This window comes from Molothrus ater, chromosome 15 (genome assembly GCF_012460135.2).
Source record: "Molothrus ater isolate BHLD 08-10-18 breed brown headed cowbird chromosome 15, BPBGC_Mater_1.1, whole genome shotgun sequence".
Classification (NCBI taxonomy): Eukaryota; Metazoa; Chordata; class Aves; order Passeriformes; family Icteridae; genus Molothrus; species Molothrus ater.
In genome coordinates this window covers 1,833,698-1,853,301 of record NC_050492.2, presented here as the reverse complement: position 1 = coordinate 1,853,301, position 19,604 = coordinate 1,833,698, and the positions used below count along the sequence as shown (strand labels likewise).

The 19,604-nt window shown below is 54.2% G+C and overlaps 1 protein-coding gene across 3 annotated transcripts in view; it reads left to right on the top strand.

The window, feature by feature from the left end:
- PCDH1 (protocadherin 1) overlaps window positions 1-19,604 on the top strand; it is a 56,857-nt gene that overhangs the window by 21,490 nt on the left and 15,763 nt on the right. For all 3 annotated transcript variants that reach the window (XM_036391445.2, XM_054516397.1, XM_036391446.2), the window contains exon 4: window positions 6,834-7,053. In XM_036391445.2, the coding sequence (XP_036247338.1) occupies window positions 6,834-7,053 (220 nt within the window). The remainder of the gene's footprint in view (window positions 1-6,833; window positions 7,054-19,604) is intronic.

The window sequence follows — 19,604 nt, the reverse complement described above, 5'->3', positions numbered from 1 at the left end:
CATTCTCACCCCAGCAGGGCAGCAGAAGCTCTGGTGGCTCAGATGAGCTGTAAAATGGTCGGCTCAGGGACGAGCTGTGTCCTGTTTCCTGGAGCCTGAGCGTTGCCCTGGGTGGTTTTGGCAATTCAGCTCCAGCTTTCCTCGAGGCCTGCCCTGGTTTCCATGGACATAATATTCCCCTCAGCCTCCTGCTCCCAAGGCTGTGCTGCACTGCACTGGAGCCCTGCTCCTCGCCAGGCAAAGCAAACAATTCCCAAGCCTCCACCCATGGAACGCTGGCTCTGGCTCACTCAAAGCACGGTCCCTGGCCTTATCCTTCTCTCTTCCCCTCCATAGCCAGGGATGTTGCATGGCTCCAGGTTGGTGTGTGAAGGAGAGGGGCTGATGAATCCATGTGAAGTTGGGTAACTCCAGGGCCACAATGGCTCCCTTGTCGCTCATTTTGATATTCCGGGCGCTGGCTCTGACATTGCCTTTCACTCCCGGCCCTGTGAGTTGCTGCATTGTGGCGGCTGTAGGGGAAGCAGCTCCCTTGGCAGCTGCCTGAAAGGAGCTTCTGGCGTGTGGGGAGGCACAGGAGGCCAGGGGAGCGTGGATCCTGCTTTGGGATCAGCAGTGAGCCAGTTAACAGGGGCTGGATTTTGCCCCTGTGCTCAGGGTGGCTCCCCTCTGTCCCTGCCCACAGGAAAAGGGTGCCCGGGGCGGATTTTGTGGTTTCCTTTGTGAACAATGGAATTTCTCCTGCTGCTCAGTCCCTGCCCTCTGCACAGGCAGTGGTGCCAGTGGGTTTGTGGGGACACGGTGACATCCCAAATTCCTGTTGCCTCCTGGCACTGCTGTCACTTGGGCTGAGTTTGTTTTCCCTGGGTTTAGCGAGGACAATCAGCCTGGTGCAGGACGTGCTGGGAGCTGGGGATGTTTGAATGAGGGAGCAGAGGGGCTGAGGGCTGCAGGGTCCCCTTAGCCCCATCCAGCATCCATGAGTGGGAATCCTCACAGAATTATTAAGGTTGGAAAAAAACCCCTCCAAGATCATCAAGATTTGGTGTTACCCAGCCCAGAGCACTGAGTGTCACCTCCAGTCATTCCCTGAACACCTGCAGGGATGGTGGTTCCACCACCCTCCTTCTGATGCCTGACCACCCTTTCCATGAAGAAATATTGAAAGAAAGGTCTCTCAATATTCCACGAAGAAATATTGGAAGAAATGTCTCCCAGTATGATTTTTCCTAATGTGCCCTCCTGGCAGAAGGAATCAGCACAGTCAGGGATTGGTGCTGGGGGGGTTTGGGATGTGCAGCCAGGACCAGGCAGGTTGGGGACAGCCCACAAAAATTCCTCACCAAAACAAAGCTCCTGCTACTGCCAGACGAGCCCCAAAACTGGAGCTGTGGGTTCCCTGTGGCTGGAAAATTGGGGAAGAGCTGGAAGGGGCACAGGGAAGGGCAGATGGGATGGAAGGGGCACAGGGAAGGGCAGCAGAGCTGGAAGGGACACAGGGAAGGGCAGATGGGATGGAAGGGGCACAGGGAAGGGCAGCAGGGCTGGAAGGGGCACAGGGACAGGCAGATGGGATGGAAGGGGTGCAGGGACAGGCAGATGGGATGGAAGGGGCACAGGGACGGGCAGATGGGATGGAAGGGGCGCAGGGAAGAGCAGCAGAGCTGGCCAGACCTGCCTGGTGTCTGCAGCAGGACCTGGCAGAGCAGGATGCAGCCTGGATTTGTGGAATTGGAAGGGGCAGAGTGAGGAGTAATTACTGCTGTTCCTCACAACCCTGCAGGTAGGAGAAGTTCAAGGCAAAACGAGCAGGCAGCAGAGGCAGGAGCAAAGGGAAGAGCTTTTCCAGAGAGCACATGGGCTGGCGTTCACTGCTGCTGGAATCTGAGGAGGCCAGAGCAGGCAGGGGCTCAAAAAGGCAGGAGAGCACTTCACAGAGGATGGGGGTCACCAGAGGGACAGCTGCCAAGGATTCCTCCTCAGGAAAAATCCCTGAGCTGCAGCAGCACAGAGCCTGCAGGATTTTCATGAACAACCCCATCAGAGCATCCCTGCAGGAAGAGGGGGACAGGGGCTCAGTTTGTCCCTGGTGCTGGCACAGGCTTCCCCATCAGAAATATCACAGTGAGCACTGGAGAACCCTGAAAATGCAGGTTTTTTATCCAAAGCCACAATTTCTCAACTGAGAAAATAGACAGCTCTGCCCCAAATCCCATTCCAGCACAGAGGCAGCAGTTGGAAGTAGGAAACTAATAAATACTGGGGGTAAAAGGAGGGAGTTACAGCAATTAAGAGAAATGAGTCGTTCTGGAGTGTAGAAAATTAACAAGCAAAGCCAAAGACATTGGGGGAAAATCAATTATTACAAACTCAACACAATAAGTACTTTAAAAAATGTGCCGGGAAGAGGTGGAATTCAGGAACTGTCAATTCCAAGTGGAGATTGCAAAATTGTTAATTATGGAGAAAAATGCAAAAGTATTGACTAAATAGTTGGAGTAATTTGGGCTGAGACATAACAACGTAGGATGTGGGACCTGCCCATGTGTTGGGAACCTGCAAAGGCATTCCAAACAGAGACATTTGACATAATGGAATGGAATAATTTCTAGCAAAGAGTGGGATCTCTCTGCTCTGGAGGTGTCCATGGAGCTGGGGAGCCCGGGGTGGGCAGGACTGGTAGGGCAGTGATGCCACGAGCAGCTGGAAGAGCTGGCTGGGGCTGTGCAGTGCTCACTGCCCCGGGCAGCCCCAGGGAACAACTGGATTAATGGCTAAAGCAGGGAATGGCTGATGGAAATAGCACTGACGTCAGTCACTGTGGCTGATGGCAGGGGACACTGGCATTACGTGACAGGTCTGGCTTTTAAACCTTTCCTTAGGCATGGCCCTGGCCTCTGTGAGGAACAAGAGCTGCTGCAAGCATTCCCACAGGGCTGGAGAGGCAGAGCTGGTTTGTGTTGGTTACAGAGCAGCTGGAGACTGATGGATGTTCCCAGCTGATAATGGGGATTTTATCACTATCATTATTATTATTTTTATTGCTTTGCATGAACACTGCTCTGAGGTTGGACATCAGCAGGAATTTCTCTATGGAGAGAGTGTTCAGGCCTTGGGAGGAGCTGCCCAGGGAGGTTTGGAGCACCCATCCCTGGAGGTGTCCAAGGAACACCTGGATGTGGCACTCACAGCTCTGGGCAGGGGATCAGGCACAGCTTGGACTCGGTGACCTTGGAGGGCTTTTCCAGCCTGGGATTCTGGGATTCTGAGCACGGCATAGTGAGGCAGATCCGGTTTATCCAGAGCTTAGGGAAGGAAAGGGAAGCTTGGCTGGGATCCCTCGTGGAGCCAGGTTCTCCTGGAGCTGCTCCTCGGCACCCGCTGCCATTCACCACTGGAATCAATGGTCTGGAAGGAAATCTGAAATCACTGCTGATAAACCCGTGCCTGCCATGGAGATTGGTGGAGTGGGAGATGGTGCTGAGGACGGAGCAGCCATGCAGAGCAATCCAGATTGCTTGGTAAACTGGGCCCATTTAAACAAAGTGCATTTTAACGCAGCCCAGCATGGAGGAACGGAGTGCTGGCTGATATCCTGGGAAGTGCTGGCTTTAAAATGGATTCAAGGGTCATGCTGCATGAGTAGCTCAGGGTTAAGAGGCTGGCACAGACCTCAGGTGGAAAAACCTGCGAGGTTGGAAGGGCAGGAAGGCACTGCAGGAAGCCCTGGTGAGATGGCACCTGCAAAGGACACCTCTGATGAGGAAACGGGGAAAAACTGGGGCAAGCAAAGATGAGGGCCCCAAAACAGATTTGCTGTTTGCAGGTTGTGACTTGGAGCTGCTGTGTTTGACTCCTCAAACAGAAGGCTCTGCTGTGCCTGGACTGCACTGCACAGGCAGCTCCTTGTGCAGAGGGCACTGCCTGCTCAAAGGCTCTTTACCCTCCCCCAGAAAGGTCACACCAAACCCAATTTCTGTGAGTCAAGGCCAGACAAATCAATTCCGTGCTTTTCCATGATTCTAGAGCCGGGCTGAGCGGCTGCAGAGCATCCCAGGGACCCGCTGGTGGGGCTGGGCACAGAGGGAGGGGGGCACTCCCCATGCCAGTGCCACGCTGCCCTGTGGGGCTGCAGGGACGGGGCTGGGGAGCCCTGCAGGGAGAGGAGCCCTTTCCAGGGCTGCCTGGTGACATTTAAAGGAGGTGTTTTTCAGGTAAAAGCGCTGCTGTTGGGATGGAGCCCCCCGGGCTGGGGGGAGGGTGGCTGTCACAGGCTGGCTTTGGGACCTTGTTGATTTGTGTAATCTCAGCACCCCGAGGAGCCCGGCTGGTCTGGCAGGGCTGGTGCAAGCACGGAGGGAAAGCAGAAGCTCGGGATGCGCCAGGCAAGGCAGGAAATGGTTTCAGCTGGGTGGGCAAGGCCAGGGGAGGGCAGTGCCAGGCTTTACTCGATCCCTGTGGGCTGGGAGGGGACTCCAGAGGGGCACTGGCACCTGGGCAGCGCCGCCTTGTCCTCAGCTCCTGCAGAGCCCTCCCAGGAGGGGCTCACCTTAATGGCAGGGGGTGCACCCTCTGCTCTGGCAGCCCCATGCTGTGCCCCCTGTGCTGTGCCCCACCCTGGCAGCGTCCGAGGCTGGGCTGGATGGGGCTCAGAGACACCTGGGCTACTGGAAGGTGCCTGCCCATGGCAGGGGTGGGATGAGATGAGCTTTAAGGCCCTTCCAGCTCAAACCCTGCCATGATCCTGTGATTGCACCTGGCCAAAGCTACCAGTGTGGGTTTTTTGCCCCAGTGATTAACCCAGTGTTCCCCACTGCAGGTAGAGGTCACTCCTTCTCATCTGCCAGTGGTCCCAAGCAGAGGCTTTTCCTTTCCATCCTTTGCCACCCTTAACCTTCTCTTCCCTGAACCAATTTCTCTCTTTTTTTGAAATATTTCATCATGGTTTCCAACAACTGCTTGTCTGTTCTTCTCTGCTGAAGTGGGGCACTCCCCTCAGTACTGGTGCCCAGCTCAGCCTCCTGGCACCCAGCAGAGCTGGCACATCCCAGCCTGTTCACACCTCCCAATATTGATGCATTTTTGGTGGGAGGCTGGCAGCAGGAGTGGATCCCCAGCCTGTGATTGCAGTGATCCTCAGCCAGCTGTGACTGCTCCTCACGAGGGTGCAGATGTGACAGACCCACCCCACATCTGTCATGCCAGCAGCTAATGAAAACACAGCCCAGCAATGGATTCGGGACACAACTCAGAGCTTTAATTTGATCCATGATCCCAGCTGAAAAGGCTGTCTGCAGTAATTCCTCCGGGAATAACACTTTCCAAATGATTTGCACCCACATTACCCAGGCAGGGATGTACCGTGCTGCACCTCTGCTGTTTGCTTGCATTACTTATGAGAAAATCAGCTAAAACAGTGTCAAAAAAAACTTCCTCAAGTCGAGCTAGAACATTTACTGCTCCTCCTCCCTCCACGAGGCCTGCTGTCTTTTCAAAGGAAGGAGTTCAATGGCTTGACATGTTTGTTTGTGACAAACCTACAGTGGCTGTTACTCATTTCCTTGTTATCTTGTAGGTACTTACAAAGAGTTCTTTTATCTGCTTCAGTATTTTTCCAGGAACTGAAATTAAGCTAACTGTTTTATAATTCTCCAGCTCTTCTTTTTTCTCATCATTAAAGACAGGCGCTATTTTAGCTCCCTTCCAGTCTTCTGGAAGCTCCCTGATTCTCTACAAATTCCTCAGGAAAAAAAAAAAAAAAGTCTTGGGAAAAAAAAAAAAAAGCAGCCCTAACAGCTCTGAAGTTACTTAAATCAGGTCTCTAAGCATCTGTGGTGAATTTAATCAGGTCCAACCAACCTTAAAGCAGCTCATCTAAATGCTCCCTCTGTGTTCCTTCCCTCTGTTCGTCTCAATTCCTTCCCCTTCCTGGCCGGTGCTCGCTGTGTGTGGGACGCCTGATTGCCACTGATTTGTAGGAAAGACACCAGCACAGAAAAAGGTATTCAGTATTCAGCCTAAACGTTGTGTTGGCTCCTCTCTCACCTCATCACCTTCAGCTCCCCATCAAATAATTCCTGTCTTGGCCTTTTCCCCACGTTTCTGGTGGGGAAACATTGTGGTGGTTTTTTCTTGCTCTCAGTGGTTGTGTTTCATTCCCCTCTCTTGCCCCTTGAACTCTCCACTCCACTCCTCGGTAATCACACCAAAGAAGGATTTGGTGGAAGGATTTGGAGCAGGATAATGATGTGGCTTAATGGCTGCTGGCAGGGAGCTGCTCTGAGCGTGAGGCAGGGCTGGGGAGGGAGAGTGTGAAGTGGGGTCTTGGAAAGGCTTAACGAGGTGACCCTGGGAGGAGAATCCTGGGGATGGGAGCTGAGGTCATGCCAGGGACTGGCAGGGGAGGGAGGATGTGGCTCTGTGCTGGGCAGTGATGCCATCGGAGAGGCTTTGGGGCGGTCTTGGCCACAGGAGGCTCTGGGGTTGCGTTGGGAACTTGCCAAGTGGGGAGCCCTGGTTAAGGGTGGGGACAGTGATTCAGGAGGCTGTGCTGATGGGGGAACCTTTCCAGAGCTGTCCTGACATGGGAGGGGACACCTGGGTGACAGATGAGGCTGGGACAGAGCCGTGGAGGGAGTGATGGGTTGGGGCAGCACAGGGACCACGCAAAGTGTGCTTCCTACATGTGATGGGGAGCGCTTGGCTGGGATGGAGCCTGGTGCTGAGTCTGCCAGGATGGTGCTGGGGGCTCAGGATGGGCTCAGGTTGGATGACCCCACCCTTTTTCTTCACCTGTCAGGTGGGTGATGCAACATCTTCTCTCTTGTCTGCAGTTACCTCATCGCCGAGTGACGTTCTCTGCAGCCAGCCAGGCTCAGGACCTGCAGGACCCCTCCCAGCACAGCTACTACGACAGCGGGCTGGAGGAATCCGAGACCCCCAGCAGCAAATCTTCATCAGGGCCCCGCATCGGGCCCCTGGCCCTGCCCGAGGACCACTACGAGCGCACCACGCCCGATGGCAGCATCGGGGAGATGGAGCACCCCGAGAACGGTACATGCCCGCCCTCGCGCCTGTCCCCTCCCTGGCACCTGTCCCCGAGGCTTCTGGTCCTCCATGATCCCTGTCCCCGGTGCGGGTGACGTGGGAGCTCGGCTGGGACACGCTCGGCTTGGTGGGGATGGGAGGATGGAGAAGAGGGGAGGCTCAGAGCAAGAGAGCAGCAAGAGGGGTGGGGAGGGGACAGGTGGGTGAGGGAGGGGAGGTCTGGGAGGAGTCAAGGAGACAGGTGGGTGGGGCACAGGACAGGTGGGTGGCAGGAGATGGGTGTGGCAGGAAGCAGGTGGGTGTGGCAGGGACAGGTGGATTTGGCCCGACACTGTGGTCTGAGATGGCAGCACAGGGGCGAGCAGAGGGGCTGTATCCCAGCCCATGGGGAGCTCGTGTGCTGCACTCAGGGCTCCCATGGTAGCCCACCCCCACCTCAGGGGGATTGGGGTGTGCTGGAGCTCCCCGTGTGTGTTTGGGTCAGAGCTATGGGGGTTCCAGGGCGCAGAGCAGGTTTAGTGGCACAGGCTGGGCTCAGGAGATCCGTGGAGCGGAGGCTCATTGAGCATGGTGGTGGTGGTGGCAAACCCCAGAGCGACATGTCCCTTCACCTTGCCCCTCAGGTCACCTCCCAGTGGGGTCCAGCTTTCCCTGAGAACCCCTGGAGGTGTCTGTGGTGTCACCACCAGAGAGCTGCTTCCCCGCGCTCGTGCTGCTCGTGCTGCCCCCGTGCTGCCCCCCTGGCTGCAGCTCACCCACCCCCCCCAGCTGTCTTCTCTGGCCAGCTCCCATTGCTTCCTTGGATTTGGCTCTGGCTGTGCACATAACATCGTCTCTCCTGTACCTGCTGCCTTCTGTGCTTGTGTCCCCAGGGGAGGTGGCTGTGGAGGTGGCAGGGTCAAAGAAACTTCTGGGAGGGAAGAGGAGCAGGTGGCAGAGGGTTCTCCTGAAGTCTCCTCCTGTTTCTTGGAGCATCCTTGGCTTTGGGACAGGTGTGTGTGTGGTGGGAAGATGGCTGAGTGTGCGTTCAGACGGTTTTTAGGGAGCTGCAAACTTGCTGGGTCCCTCTGTTGTGAAATGGACAGGTCTATTGGAACATCCCTTCCCAATTCCTGGGTTATTCCTGGAGTAACACTGGAGTTCTCTGTGTTACAACCATTGGAGCGAGGCGTGGAGGGGTTCCCAAATCCATCTGTTGCACCCTTCTGTCCATGAGTGCTGTGCAGATGACTTTCTCCCCAAAAGTGCCAGTCAGTCACCTGGGAAGAGCAGTTTGGAGCAGTTCCTGGAGCCTTGGCACTCAGTAACAGTACTTGGAAGAGAGGCTGGAAGGGTGGTGAGCAAGGAGATGCCCCATGGATGAGCTGATGGACATGGAGAGGTAGCGGGGCTGATGGACCCGGAAGAGGAAAGGTTGAGCCCTGGAATGTGACAGGAAACTCGGGGATGATGAGGGAGGAGCAGGGCTGAAAGTACAAAGAGGGGAGAGAGAGGAGCACCTGGAAGTTGGAGGGCAGAGAGGGTTGTCTTGGAATATTCCTTGGAATGTTCATTGTGTGCCCAGCTGGATGGGCAGAGCTGAGGAAGGCCAGGGGACACTGCCTGGAGCTGCCAGGGATGGCTGCCTGCCCACAGCATCACAAACCTGCCCTACAAACCAGCTCCCTGCCTTGGCACAGGGTGCCCTGTGTGTGCTCACCTCCCAGGAGAGCGGGAATCACCCCACACCCAGCCAGCACCAGATCCCGGGGTAGTACAGACCCTGCGGAGGCTCCCAGGAATAACCACAGCCCTGCTCCGCTCTCCATCCCCAGAACGTCCTGCCTTGGCTCCTTTCCATGGCAGTGGTTGGGAATCAGGCTCCAGGGGCTCCAGCATCTGTCCTGGTGCTGGAGGACATCCTGTTGGGTGCAGAGGCCATGGCAGCTCAAGGCTCTTGGAATCCCCCAGTAGTATCCCGAGCTGGTGCTGGTGCTCTGCAGATAATCTGGCACAGCCGTTCAGGGGGGACCTGAGGAGCTGGGCTCAGGGTCGTGATCCTCTAAGCAGACTGTGCAGGCATCCTGGCACTGGGACAGGCCATTTGGGGATTAGGAGGCACTGGGGTGTTAGAGCAGCTCAGCAGAGTTGTGTTTGCTCTGTGCCCTGCCCGGGGTGTGGCACATCCACATCTGTGCCTCCAGCCAGACCTTGTTAGTCCCGAGAAGGATCTTGACTTGTTTCCTGCAAAGGCTCTCCAGTGATGTGGGACCATCACGACCTTTTGGGGACTGTCCCGCCATGTCCTTGCCTTGGCTCCATGGGCATCCCCAGCCCCTCAGAGGGGTCAGATGTTGGGTTTTTGGGGAGCTGGGCAGACTGAGCTGTTCCTGACCTTCTGTTAAACCGCGGAGCCGCGCTGGATGCCGCACCCCCATCCCGCGGCACGAGCACCAGGCTGACACCACTGTGCATTTTCTCAGCTTTCATCTGGTTATAAATATCCAACATAACAGGGCTTCCATTGCTTTCTCCAGGAGATTATCCCTGCAGCCGAACCAATCTGATAAGCAAGTATGCAAGGCTATTTATAGCGTTTCAACTGGAAGACAGATCCATGCCTTTTCTTTGTAGATGGTTCTTCACTTGATTAACACACATCTCAGTGTCCTCCTTTTTTGGACCCTTTCTGCTGTGCAGACTGCAGTAAAATGCTGTATTGCAGGGGCTGAGCCAGGCCCTTTGCAGGAGGAATTACGCTGGTTCTGGTGAAGACTTCTCCAGGAGCTTGGCACTGACGTGGCAGCTCCTCAGTCATCCCAGGCGTTTGTCATCCCTGCTATTTTCCCTCTCTGCCCACTGTTTCCTCCCCAACATTTCCCTGTGCTGTTCCCCACCTTGGTGGGGCCTGCTCAGCTGGGAATGAAGCTCAGGCTCCCACTTGGCCACCCGGTGCTTTTCCCAAAGACATCTGTTCCCCCTGGATCCCAGATTTGCTTTGGCTGGAAGGAGCCTGGGAATGCTGGTGCTCCATGGAGGCTCTGCCCTGCCATAATGCACGGAGGGCTTGGATGGGGACAGTGCCCATCACTCTCCAGCAGCCATCGAGGGAATTTCACAGGATTTCAGGACCAAATATGAGAAATTTAGGAATTGTTACACGGAGCTTGTTTTCCCTCTCTCCCTGTGTGGTGCAAATATATCTGAGATTGTGTTTTATTGGATGAAGCATTCCTGATTCGTGTTTTTCCACCCCCAAAATCTGTTTTATGGCTGTTATTTAAAGTGGGGACCCCATGCCATTTTCAATGCATGCAGTTACAACTGTGCTCCGAGTATGGAATTTACAACCACCTCATGAGCTTTCCCAACACTCTCTGTGCCGTAGGATCTGCACTTCCCAGATGTTCATGAGTTTATCCTCACAGTTCCAGGGAAGCAACTCCGCCATAGGTGGGGAATGGAATAGAAAATTGCAATTTGCATTTTTCGGAGGTCGCTGCTCCCTCTGGGTGACCCTGGATGAGCTGGCAGCTCCTCCCTCTCTGTGCTGGGATCCTGGTGTTCCAGAGGCACGAGGCAGGAATCCAGCTGCTCCCAGATACCAAAGCCCAGGCTGCTGCTGACATCTGAGGTGGGAGGAGAGCTTGGCTTTGGGACTTTGTGGCAGAGCTGGTTTGAAGCTCTCCTGCCTGGTTCAGGCTTTGCTAAGCCCAGCCTTTTCCTGGTGCTGTCCGGGCCCCTCCCAACACCTCAGCACAGCTGGAGTGGATGGATGGAGATTCCACTTCCCAGGTTTGGCTGCTGGGCTCAATAAAACCCCCCAGTCCAGGTTTTGCTTTGTTTCAGGGAAGATTTAGAGGGATGCTTTGCAAAGGAAGAAGGAGCAGCTTGTCTTTATCTGTGTGTGGCACGGCCATGAAATCCCAGCCTGTGATTCTGCTGGGAGCATCCCTTTAGGAATTTCCCACTTGGTTAGCCCAGTGTGTGAGACCCCAGGTGAGCCCTCCCAGTGGAAGGTCCTCTCTGCCCCCAGTTTCACCAGTTTACACTTAAACTCTGCTTCAGCTCCTCCCATTTCTTCCCACCGAGTCCCACAATTCCCCAGAATTCCCTCTCCTGGTGCGTACTCGGAGATCCCATTCAGGCAACTCAACATTTAAAGATCTCTTTGAAAGAAAACTGAGTCAAGTCCCTCCCCGTGAGCAGAGCCAAGGCAAGGGATTTTGGCAGCTGGGTGTCTCTTCCTTCCTCCCACCCTTCCTCGCGCTCCTCCCAGCCATTGCCATCTGCTCCTGCCACCACCACAGACCTGCAGCCTCATTCCTGGGCAGCAGCAACATCTGGCACATCTTGGATGTGTGTGGTGCTTTTTGGCAACCCTTGCAGAGGCAGCCTGGGGAGAAGTTTCCCTCCTCCTCTTTGCTAATTTCTGATTATAGTTCAAGCCTTCCGTTCCTCCGGCTCATTTTCCTCTCTGCATGGTCTCCAATTTTCCCTCAAGCTTTTGGTGGGCTGGATGTGTCCAGGTGATGTCCCACAGCCCCCCAGCAGCACTTGGTGACATCCACAGCAGCGCCAGGTGCAGGGATGATGTGTCTGGGAGTGTTTGTGTTCACAGTGTCACCATGGCATGGAAACGTGGCTGCACCTGGCTGTGTGTGCACCCTGCAGTGCCAGGAATTGTGGAATGGTTTGGCTTGGAAGGGACCTTAAAGCCCATCCAGTCCCACCCCCTGCCATGGGCAAGGACACCTTTCCCTATCCCAGATTGCTCCAGCCTGGCCTTGGGCACTGCCAGGGATCCAGGGGCAGCCCCAGCTGCTCTGGGCACCCTGTGCCAGGGCCTGCCCGCCCTGCCAGGGAACAATTCCTGATTCCCAATATCCCATCCATCCCTGCCCTCTGTGTCCTGTCCCTCCATCCCTTGTCCCCAGTCCCTCTCCAGCTCTCCTGGAAGGCCCTGGAAGGGCTCTGAGCTCTCCCTGGAGTTTTCTCAATGCTGAGCACCCCCAGTTTTGTGCTCCTTGAGAAAGTGGATGGCTCAGAGTACTCCTGAGCTGACCATTCTCTTTTCCTGCTCACCACAAGGATGGATTTGCAGCCCTGGGCAGTCACTGCCTCCTGCCTCTGCTTTAGTGCCAGTCATGAGCTGCTTTTTAAGGTTCTCACTGCGATTGTTGTTCAATTCCTTGCAGCCAACAGATGGGACAAAAAAATTACATTCTGTCTCCTCCCTGGCACAGAGACTCCTCTAGATCTTAAAATCTATTCTCTTTTTCCTACATTATCTCTAAATGTCCCTTTTGTCTTGCAGAAAGAGTTCCAGGCACATTTGCAGTCTGTGGAGTTGTTTTTTTTTTTTTCAAATGTACCATGCAGCACTTCTGCTTTGTTGCAGAGGCTGAGGGATGCTTTGGAGTGGGCTTTGTCTGGGATGTGGGATTCCACTTAGATCTGTGCCATTCCTGGTCTTTGCTGACTGGAATCCAGCAGGTCACACATCTGCCCAGCTGGGCTCAGGCCTGGCTGCTGCTTGGACTCCTCTCCAGCTGAGACATTGTGGGTTTGGGGTTTTTGTTACTGATCTTCACCCTTTTTGACACTTCAGGGCTGGAATTCCTTTTGTCCTGACCAGCAGCTCCCACTGCTGCCCGGGTTTAGGGTGTCCACATTCTTTGTGACCATGTTCTGCTCATCATCTGTCTCTGAAAATTCTTTCTGGGTCCCTCAGTGATCCTCTTCTTCTGCAGAAGAAATTGGGAGCTTCTCTCCTTTCCACACTTAATGTTGGTTCATCCCCAAAACCGGCTCCTGGTTTGCTTAATCACTGCTGGGAAAAGATTTTTATCAGGACAGACAACATCCAGCAGATCGCAAATGGCCCTGGATTACCCCATCCCAGTTTCAACATTTCTGCCTGAGCTGTAATTCCAGCCCTATTTCCTTATTTTCCATGTTTTCCAGTGGCTGTGTCTGGGCAGACGCTGACGCCAGAGCTGCTCAGGGCAGGGCGCTTGTCCTGCCAGCCAGCCAGGTGACCTTCCTTAATTGTCCCCAGCAGGCCGGGGTAAACAGGGGACGCTGTTCCCCTGCCCCAGGAGCAAGCACATTGCTCCCAGACACTGCCTTTAATCCTCTCAAGACCTTCTAAGAAGGCTGCTCCTCGCTTCAGACGTTGTCCAAAATAGCTGCAATAATTTATCTGCCTCTCCTGCCTCCCAGGATTATGTGCTAGCACACACATAAGGCTGTCCTCGAATTCTCCAAAGATCCTTGGTGGATCCTGGAAATCTTTAGAGGAGTTATTTGTAGAACCCAAATTTCCCTGTTGGATTCTGGTTGCTTTTTTCCCCCCCATTCTGTCCCTGAGCCCACGTGGTGTGATTGTGAAAGGTCCAGGCAGTGCAGTCACTCGGAGTCAACGCCCAAGAGACAAAAACTCTGTATTTCAGTGGGAAGGTGCCTTCTCTTGGAGCATATCCAGGTCCCCATGGCTCTGTGTTTGCCTGCTGCATTCAGGGTTGGATTTTGGGAGTTTCTTGCTGGTCCTTCCCATCCTGGGCTGGGCTGGGATCTCTTCCATTCCCTCGCTGTCTGTGGCAAACCGGTGGAAATCCACGAACGCCCTCTCGCTTGTGTTATGTCCATCACATTCCTCCTGCTCTGAATTTACTGGGTGGAGAAAATTCTATCATTTCTCCTAATCTTTATTCCTCTTTCCCTCTGGAAGCCCTCCCCAGGATGCTCCTGTCCCTGTGCATGGGGAGGTGACCCTGCCCTCACTGTGTGGATTTTCTGGGCAATCCTGCAGAGACCCCAGGCCTGGGGACCAGCTGGGAGCTGCTGACCCCAACCTCACCCCGCTCCTTGGAACCACTCTTGGGCTTGGTCAGCTCCATGGCAAACGTTGAGACTTTCCTTAGGGGAATCAGCTGCACACAGATGGGAATGTGGAAGGTTTTAGCTAAGAATTATAAATGAACTCGCTGAGGGAAGGCGCCTTCTTCTGCCCCAGGGAAGGGAGGATTTCCCATCTTCCCAACAAGAGAGGCCAAACTGTGTCATGGAACCCCTCCAGTCCAAGGCAGGAATGTTTTCCATCACATTCCACCTCAGCAGGCCTGGGAAGAGGTCCTCACCTGGCAGAACATGGCCCTAGTGACATTAAAACAGGAACCCAACCCACACAGGACTTGGCATTTTCCTTTTCCCTGGCAATGGTTGCAAATTCCGATGCAAATGCCCATGCAAATGGTCATGCACAGCTATTCTTATCTCTGGGCCAAATCTCAACATCCCTTCTTTGGTAGAAAGTCGATTTTCCAAAAATAGTTTACGTCAGCCTCCAACTATTCATGTCTTCAGCTCGGGTTCGTTAAACCCGGCTCCAGGAAGAGTTTTCCAAATTAGATCTGCAATGGGAATGGGAGGGTGGGGCCCTTCTTTGCTTGTCCCACGTTCCTCTCCAGGGAGGACATTTCCTTGGAGTGAGGGGTTGGGTGAAGCTGCTTCAGGCTCTTCTTTTGTGTTTCCCAGCCCATTTTAAAATGCACGCTTGAACTTGGGACTTGCTGCCATTTCTTCGGACAGGTGGGGGACAGCCAGGAATGGCAATGATGAGTTCTCCTACAGAGAATAGAGCCACAACACTCTGTGTGTTTTGGGAGCAGAATAGGCAGGTCCCTCCTGTCCCTCCTGGTTGGCTCACCCCTGTCCCTGGGCCATGCTGCTGTCCCAGCACAGCTCCATGGTCAGCTGGACAGGGGAGTGACCAGGCTGAGGTTTTGCTGGGTCACATTTTTTTGGCCATTTTTGCCCTCCAGACAGAGCAGTTTCCCCACCCTGCCTGCTCTGTGGCTCCACAAAGAGCTGAAGTTGCAGGAAGCCAGGTTTCTGCGGGAGGCAGGGATTCTGAGCTTGGCATTCAGCTTTAGAACACGTCTAAACCAGAAAAAGCCACCGAGTGTAAAAGCAACAGACAGGCAGGATCCCTCAGCAGCCCCAGACTATTTGTTGTTTTCAAAGACCTGCTTCCTTAGAAAGCTCCTTTTGAAGTAATTTGACGTGCCATTTCCAGCTCCTGTGTGATCTACCGCAGTTATTCCCCTTTATCTGCCTCCCAATGCTCCGGAATGTCTCCATAAACCTGCCTGGCAGTGCCTCTGCCCGTGCAAGGGACCTGCATTAGCGTGGGATTTAAACTTAATGCCAGAGGAGCTTACAAACTCTCCCATTTGAGCTTCTCGTGGACTCCACACCGCAGCTTCTTTCTCATAAAAATAGCAGGTGGCTGAGTTTGAAGGATCGGTCAGGTGTGGATCCCTCACATGGAAAATCCCTCTCGCCGGCAGGAGATAGAGGATAAGGGATTCATCCCTGTCCCCGGTGAAATCAATGGGAGCTTTGCTGTTGAGACAGGTCAGGTGTCAGTCTCAGTTGTTGGCTCTTCCCTGGGATTTGCTCCTTTGTGCTGTCACCATTAAAGAATCTCTCTTCCTGTCTCCTTCCCACGGGCTCTCATCCATCCTGGTTTGAAGTCCCCTCCGTTAAGTGGCTGGAACGCCGGCACTCTGCTTCCCCGGTGGAGAGGACACTCCATAAATCTGCCATTAGTCATGGATGTGCTGAGCCATCCAGGGCCAGGCTGCTGTGCCTCAGAGGTTATCAAACCGTGGCAGCCCCTGCGTTTGCCTCTCCTTCCCGAGGGCTCCATTCCCTGCCAGCATCCAGGGCTCATTTCCCAGCCACGCTTTGCTCAGGAACACAACAGAGGCCACGTGGGGCTCGGTCCTTGTTCCCTGGCCAGTGTGGCTGGAGCTGGGCTCCCTTTCCAGCTCCTCTGAGCAGGACAAGAAGCTTCCAATGAGCAATAATGGGGGAATTTATGTGTTGATGGTCGTAAGGCTTCATTTTCCCAGCAGAGACACGCAGGGACATCGTCTGTGTGTGTTGTCCCCAGTGGGGTGGAGAGGAGGTTGTGCCTCTGAATGGGGTACGAGACTCCCAAATAATCCCTGTGAGGCATTTCAGCCTCAGTCCTGAGGGCTGAACCTCACTGGTGGGAGCGTGGAACCTCCCAGGGTGCTATGGACACCAAGCCCTACCTGGAGGCTCCTTCCAGGGCTGTATCCCCAAAAACAAACATCCAGACCTCATTCCTGGGCTTGGGGGACAAGAACAGGGAAGGATCCCTCCAAAGTGCTCTGTTCCAGGGCTCTTGTCTGGCAGGGAGCTCACGTCAGAATGAGCTGGATGATGAGGACTCTGCTCGTGGTAGCTCTTGGACGTGCTTGGATTTACCCTTGGCACCTTTACTCTGGTGTGAGACTGGTGTTGGGCTAAAATAACATCATTTTCCCAATAATCTGGGGGAGACTGGCAGGGATGCTGTGAATCAGGAAGAAATCAGCTCAGGTGGCCCATGGGTGAAACCTGTGCCTCTCCTGTAGTCTGTGTTCTGTATCACTCAGGTGTAAAATGTTCTTCCAGGGATGAACCCTCTGGACCAGGAGCATGGGAGAGGCTGGGGAAGGGATGCAGCAGGGAAGAGCAGGGTGCTGGAATGCACAGGTTCCTGGGAACAGCAGTTCTCAGTCAGCTGCGTGTGTCTGGGTTAGTACAACCTGCCTGGACGTGAGGGACCAAGGAGGCAGCAGGAGGAGGAGGAGGAGGGGGTCAGGATGTGCTCCCTGCTCAGGGATGTTGGAATGGCTGTCGTGTTGTTTTATCGCTGCCGAGGAAAGAGAAAATGGAGCAGGGAATGCAAAATGACAGAGAGTGAGGAGATGTGATATTTGCCTGATGTATTTTGCTGGTAATTAGTGTAATGCCAATTAGACAGAAGTAATCTTTTATTTTTTTCCCCCTTCTTCAGCTGTATAAATTATTGCTGGAATATATGCCAGCTCAAACTGAGATATTAAACTCGGAGTGATGTGGAGATCTCTGCTCCTTGAGGATCTCTAGATGAAATTACCCAGACAACAGGGATCTTGACAAAAGTAAAGCTGACTCTATCCAGAAAGAAAACGAATCAAAGCCAAAGGAATTTTTGTATTCCACGTCTGGCGTCTTGCTGCTTATAAGCCACACAGGAAGGGGCCCCCACAGAGATGCAGCAACATCAGTGAGAAAAGGCAAATATCTCGCCTTTCCTGCAAACAATGCCACTTGCAGGCTATTGTTCCCCTATCAGCTTCCCTGAGGAGCAGATCCCGAGCCCTTCCCGTGCTGGGGCCGCAGGTAAACCCTGCCGCCCCCGCGCATTCCATTTGTCATTCCCTGAGCCCTGTTTGCTCCCACACCGGTGCAGCAGCGCCGGGGTTGTTTCGCCTCCGGGCCCCCCGGGATGTGGAGCTCTTTAATGATGATGTACGGCTTCCTTCAAAGGGTCAATTGCTGGCCGGGACCTCTCCAATCGCGGCTCTCTCGGAGCTCTGTACCTGGGCACAGACGCTGCTTTGCTCCATGCCTGCCGCACACGGATTTTCCCTCGCATGAGGAGCAGACCTGCTCTTGCCGTCTCCTCCCTTTGGAAAAATAACTGCAAAAAATTATGCCCGTGGACCGATTCTGGAAATTTTCATCCATCTCTGTTGGATTGTGAAACCCAAATCTTCTCATGCTCATCCTCCCTGGTGCTGTGCTCTGAGCACATCTCCCTCTGACGCGGGGGGGATGATGCATCCCGCTTGTCCCGCCTGGGTTTCAGGATTTTGTAATCCTCGCTGGCTCTTTAAAGCGTGTTTTATTCATGGCAGCCTTTAGGACTGCCTCTGGCAGGCCTCCCTCGAGTGGTGCAAACTTTATTGCATCTCTCCTCCAGCAGCCTGTAAACTGCAGCACCCAGGGGTAGCTGGAGGTTGATATTCCCTATTGGAAGCGATTTTCTGTCTTTTCCCTGCATTCCCGCAAGGGCTTCTTGCTGCCATCCTAAAAACAAACACAGGGCACAGCAAAATTCATCAGGATCAGGGTTTTTTCCCAAATGAGCCATCACCAGGCTGCCCTGTTCCTAAACATCCCCATATCCCGTGTTTGCTCCTTCAGATGGATGCTTTGATGCTGATCCCTCATGCTTTTCCAGGAGAAGGGGATTTCTCCCCAATCCTGGCCATTAGAGAAGGGGATTTCTCCCCAGTCCTGGCCATCAGAGAAGGGGATTCTCCCTTATCCTGACCATTTTGAGAAGGGGATTTCTCCCCAATCCTGGCCATTTTGAGAAGGGGATTTCTCCCCAATCCTGGCCATTAGGGCAGCAGATCCTTTCAGTGCTTGGTGGGAAATCACAGCAGGAGGGCAAATGCTGCAATTCAAGCCCCGGGGTTGATTCCTTGGGGTGAATTTTGCCTGCACCACAGGAGGATGTGACCGCTGCTGCTCCTGCCACGTGCCAGCCACAAACCCTCTCCCCGTGGTGCTCCCACCGCAGATTTTCAGCCTCGCAGTCTGTGGGCGTTGGAGGCGTCAATAAGGAGCGTTTTCAGCTGCTTTGTGGCACGGCTGCACTGCAGAGAAAGGGGCTGGGCAGCCCAGGGGTTGGGGCTCTGGATCTCAGAGCAATCGGCAGAGAAACGGCCCCATTTGATGTGGGATCCTTCCCGCAGGGTTCCCTGGCTGTATCCCTGCTCCAATGCTCCCAGGAGTGCTGTGCGTTGGATTTCAGGTGGGTTTGGTTCCCCAGGGCTGGGTTTGGGATCCAGGGCTGTGTGTGCCTCCAGCAGGGACAGCACAGCCCAAGAGCCTCACCCTGCACTGAGTGCCCGTCCCCTGATCCTTCCCACAGCCACCAAAAACTCCGGCAGGGATCTGCCCCTTCCCCCTGGGCGTCTGCAGGACAGGCTGTGAAGGAGCTGCAGTGATCCGAGGGTGCTCCCTTGCCTCGGAAGCAGCCCAGGAAAGATCCGTGGCAAGGAAACAAAGCGTCCACATGCAAATCCACACTGTCATTTCCTCTGGTTTCCTTGGGGTTTGGCTTGACTCTCTTCCAAGGGCTCTTCCTTCTCCCTGCTCTGCTTCCCTCCGAGTGGTCTCGGTTCCCTTTGTTTGCAGATCCCCTCCTTGAGAGGAGCCCTTTTCATAAACTTGTGGGTTTTTTGTCACTTAAACACCTCCCTGACTTCAAAGGCCAGGAACAGCACTTGGCTCTGTGGCTCCCGGCCCCCCTGCACCCACCATTTCCCCCCATCCATTGTCCTGCCAGGGAAGGATTATTAAATTGTTGATGGAGCTGAACAATGGTTTTGTTCAAAGGCAGACATGCAAACGCCACTTCTTTTCTCCTTGACACAAGAGCTTTAATACCCGGGAACAATGAGAGGCAGCCACCAAGGAGCAAACACTGGAGAGGACTCACAAAGCCAGGCTGGGATTCCCAAATCCCTGTGTGCATGAACTGGTGCTCCTTGGAGTGCTCCCCGTGGCTGTAGGTGAGGTGAGAGGCCTGGCCGTGCTGAAAATTAATGAAAAATAATCCAATTATTGCCTGTGAATACTAGCTTGTGTGATTAGGACATGAGCAGGGGGTGGGAGAGGACCACCCTTTGCACAGAATCGTGGAATTAAGGTTGGAAATC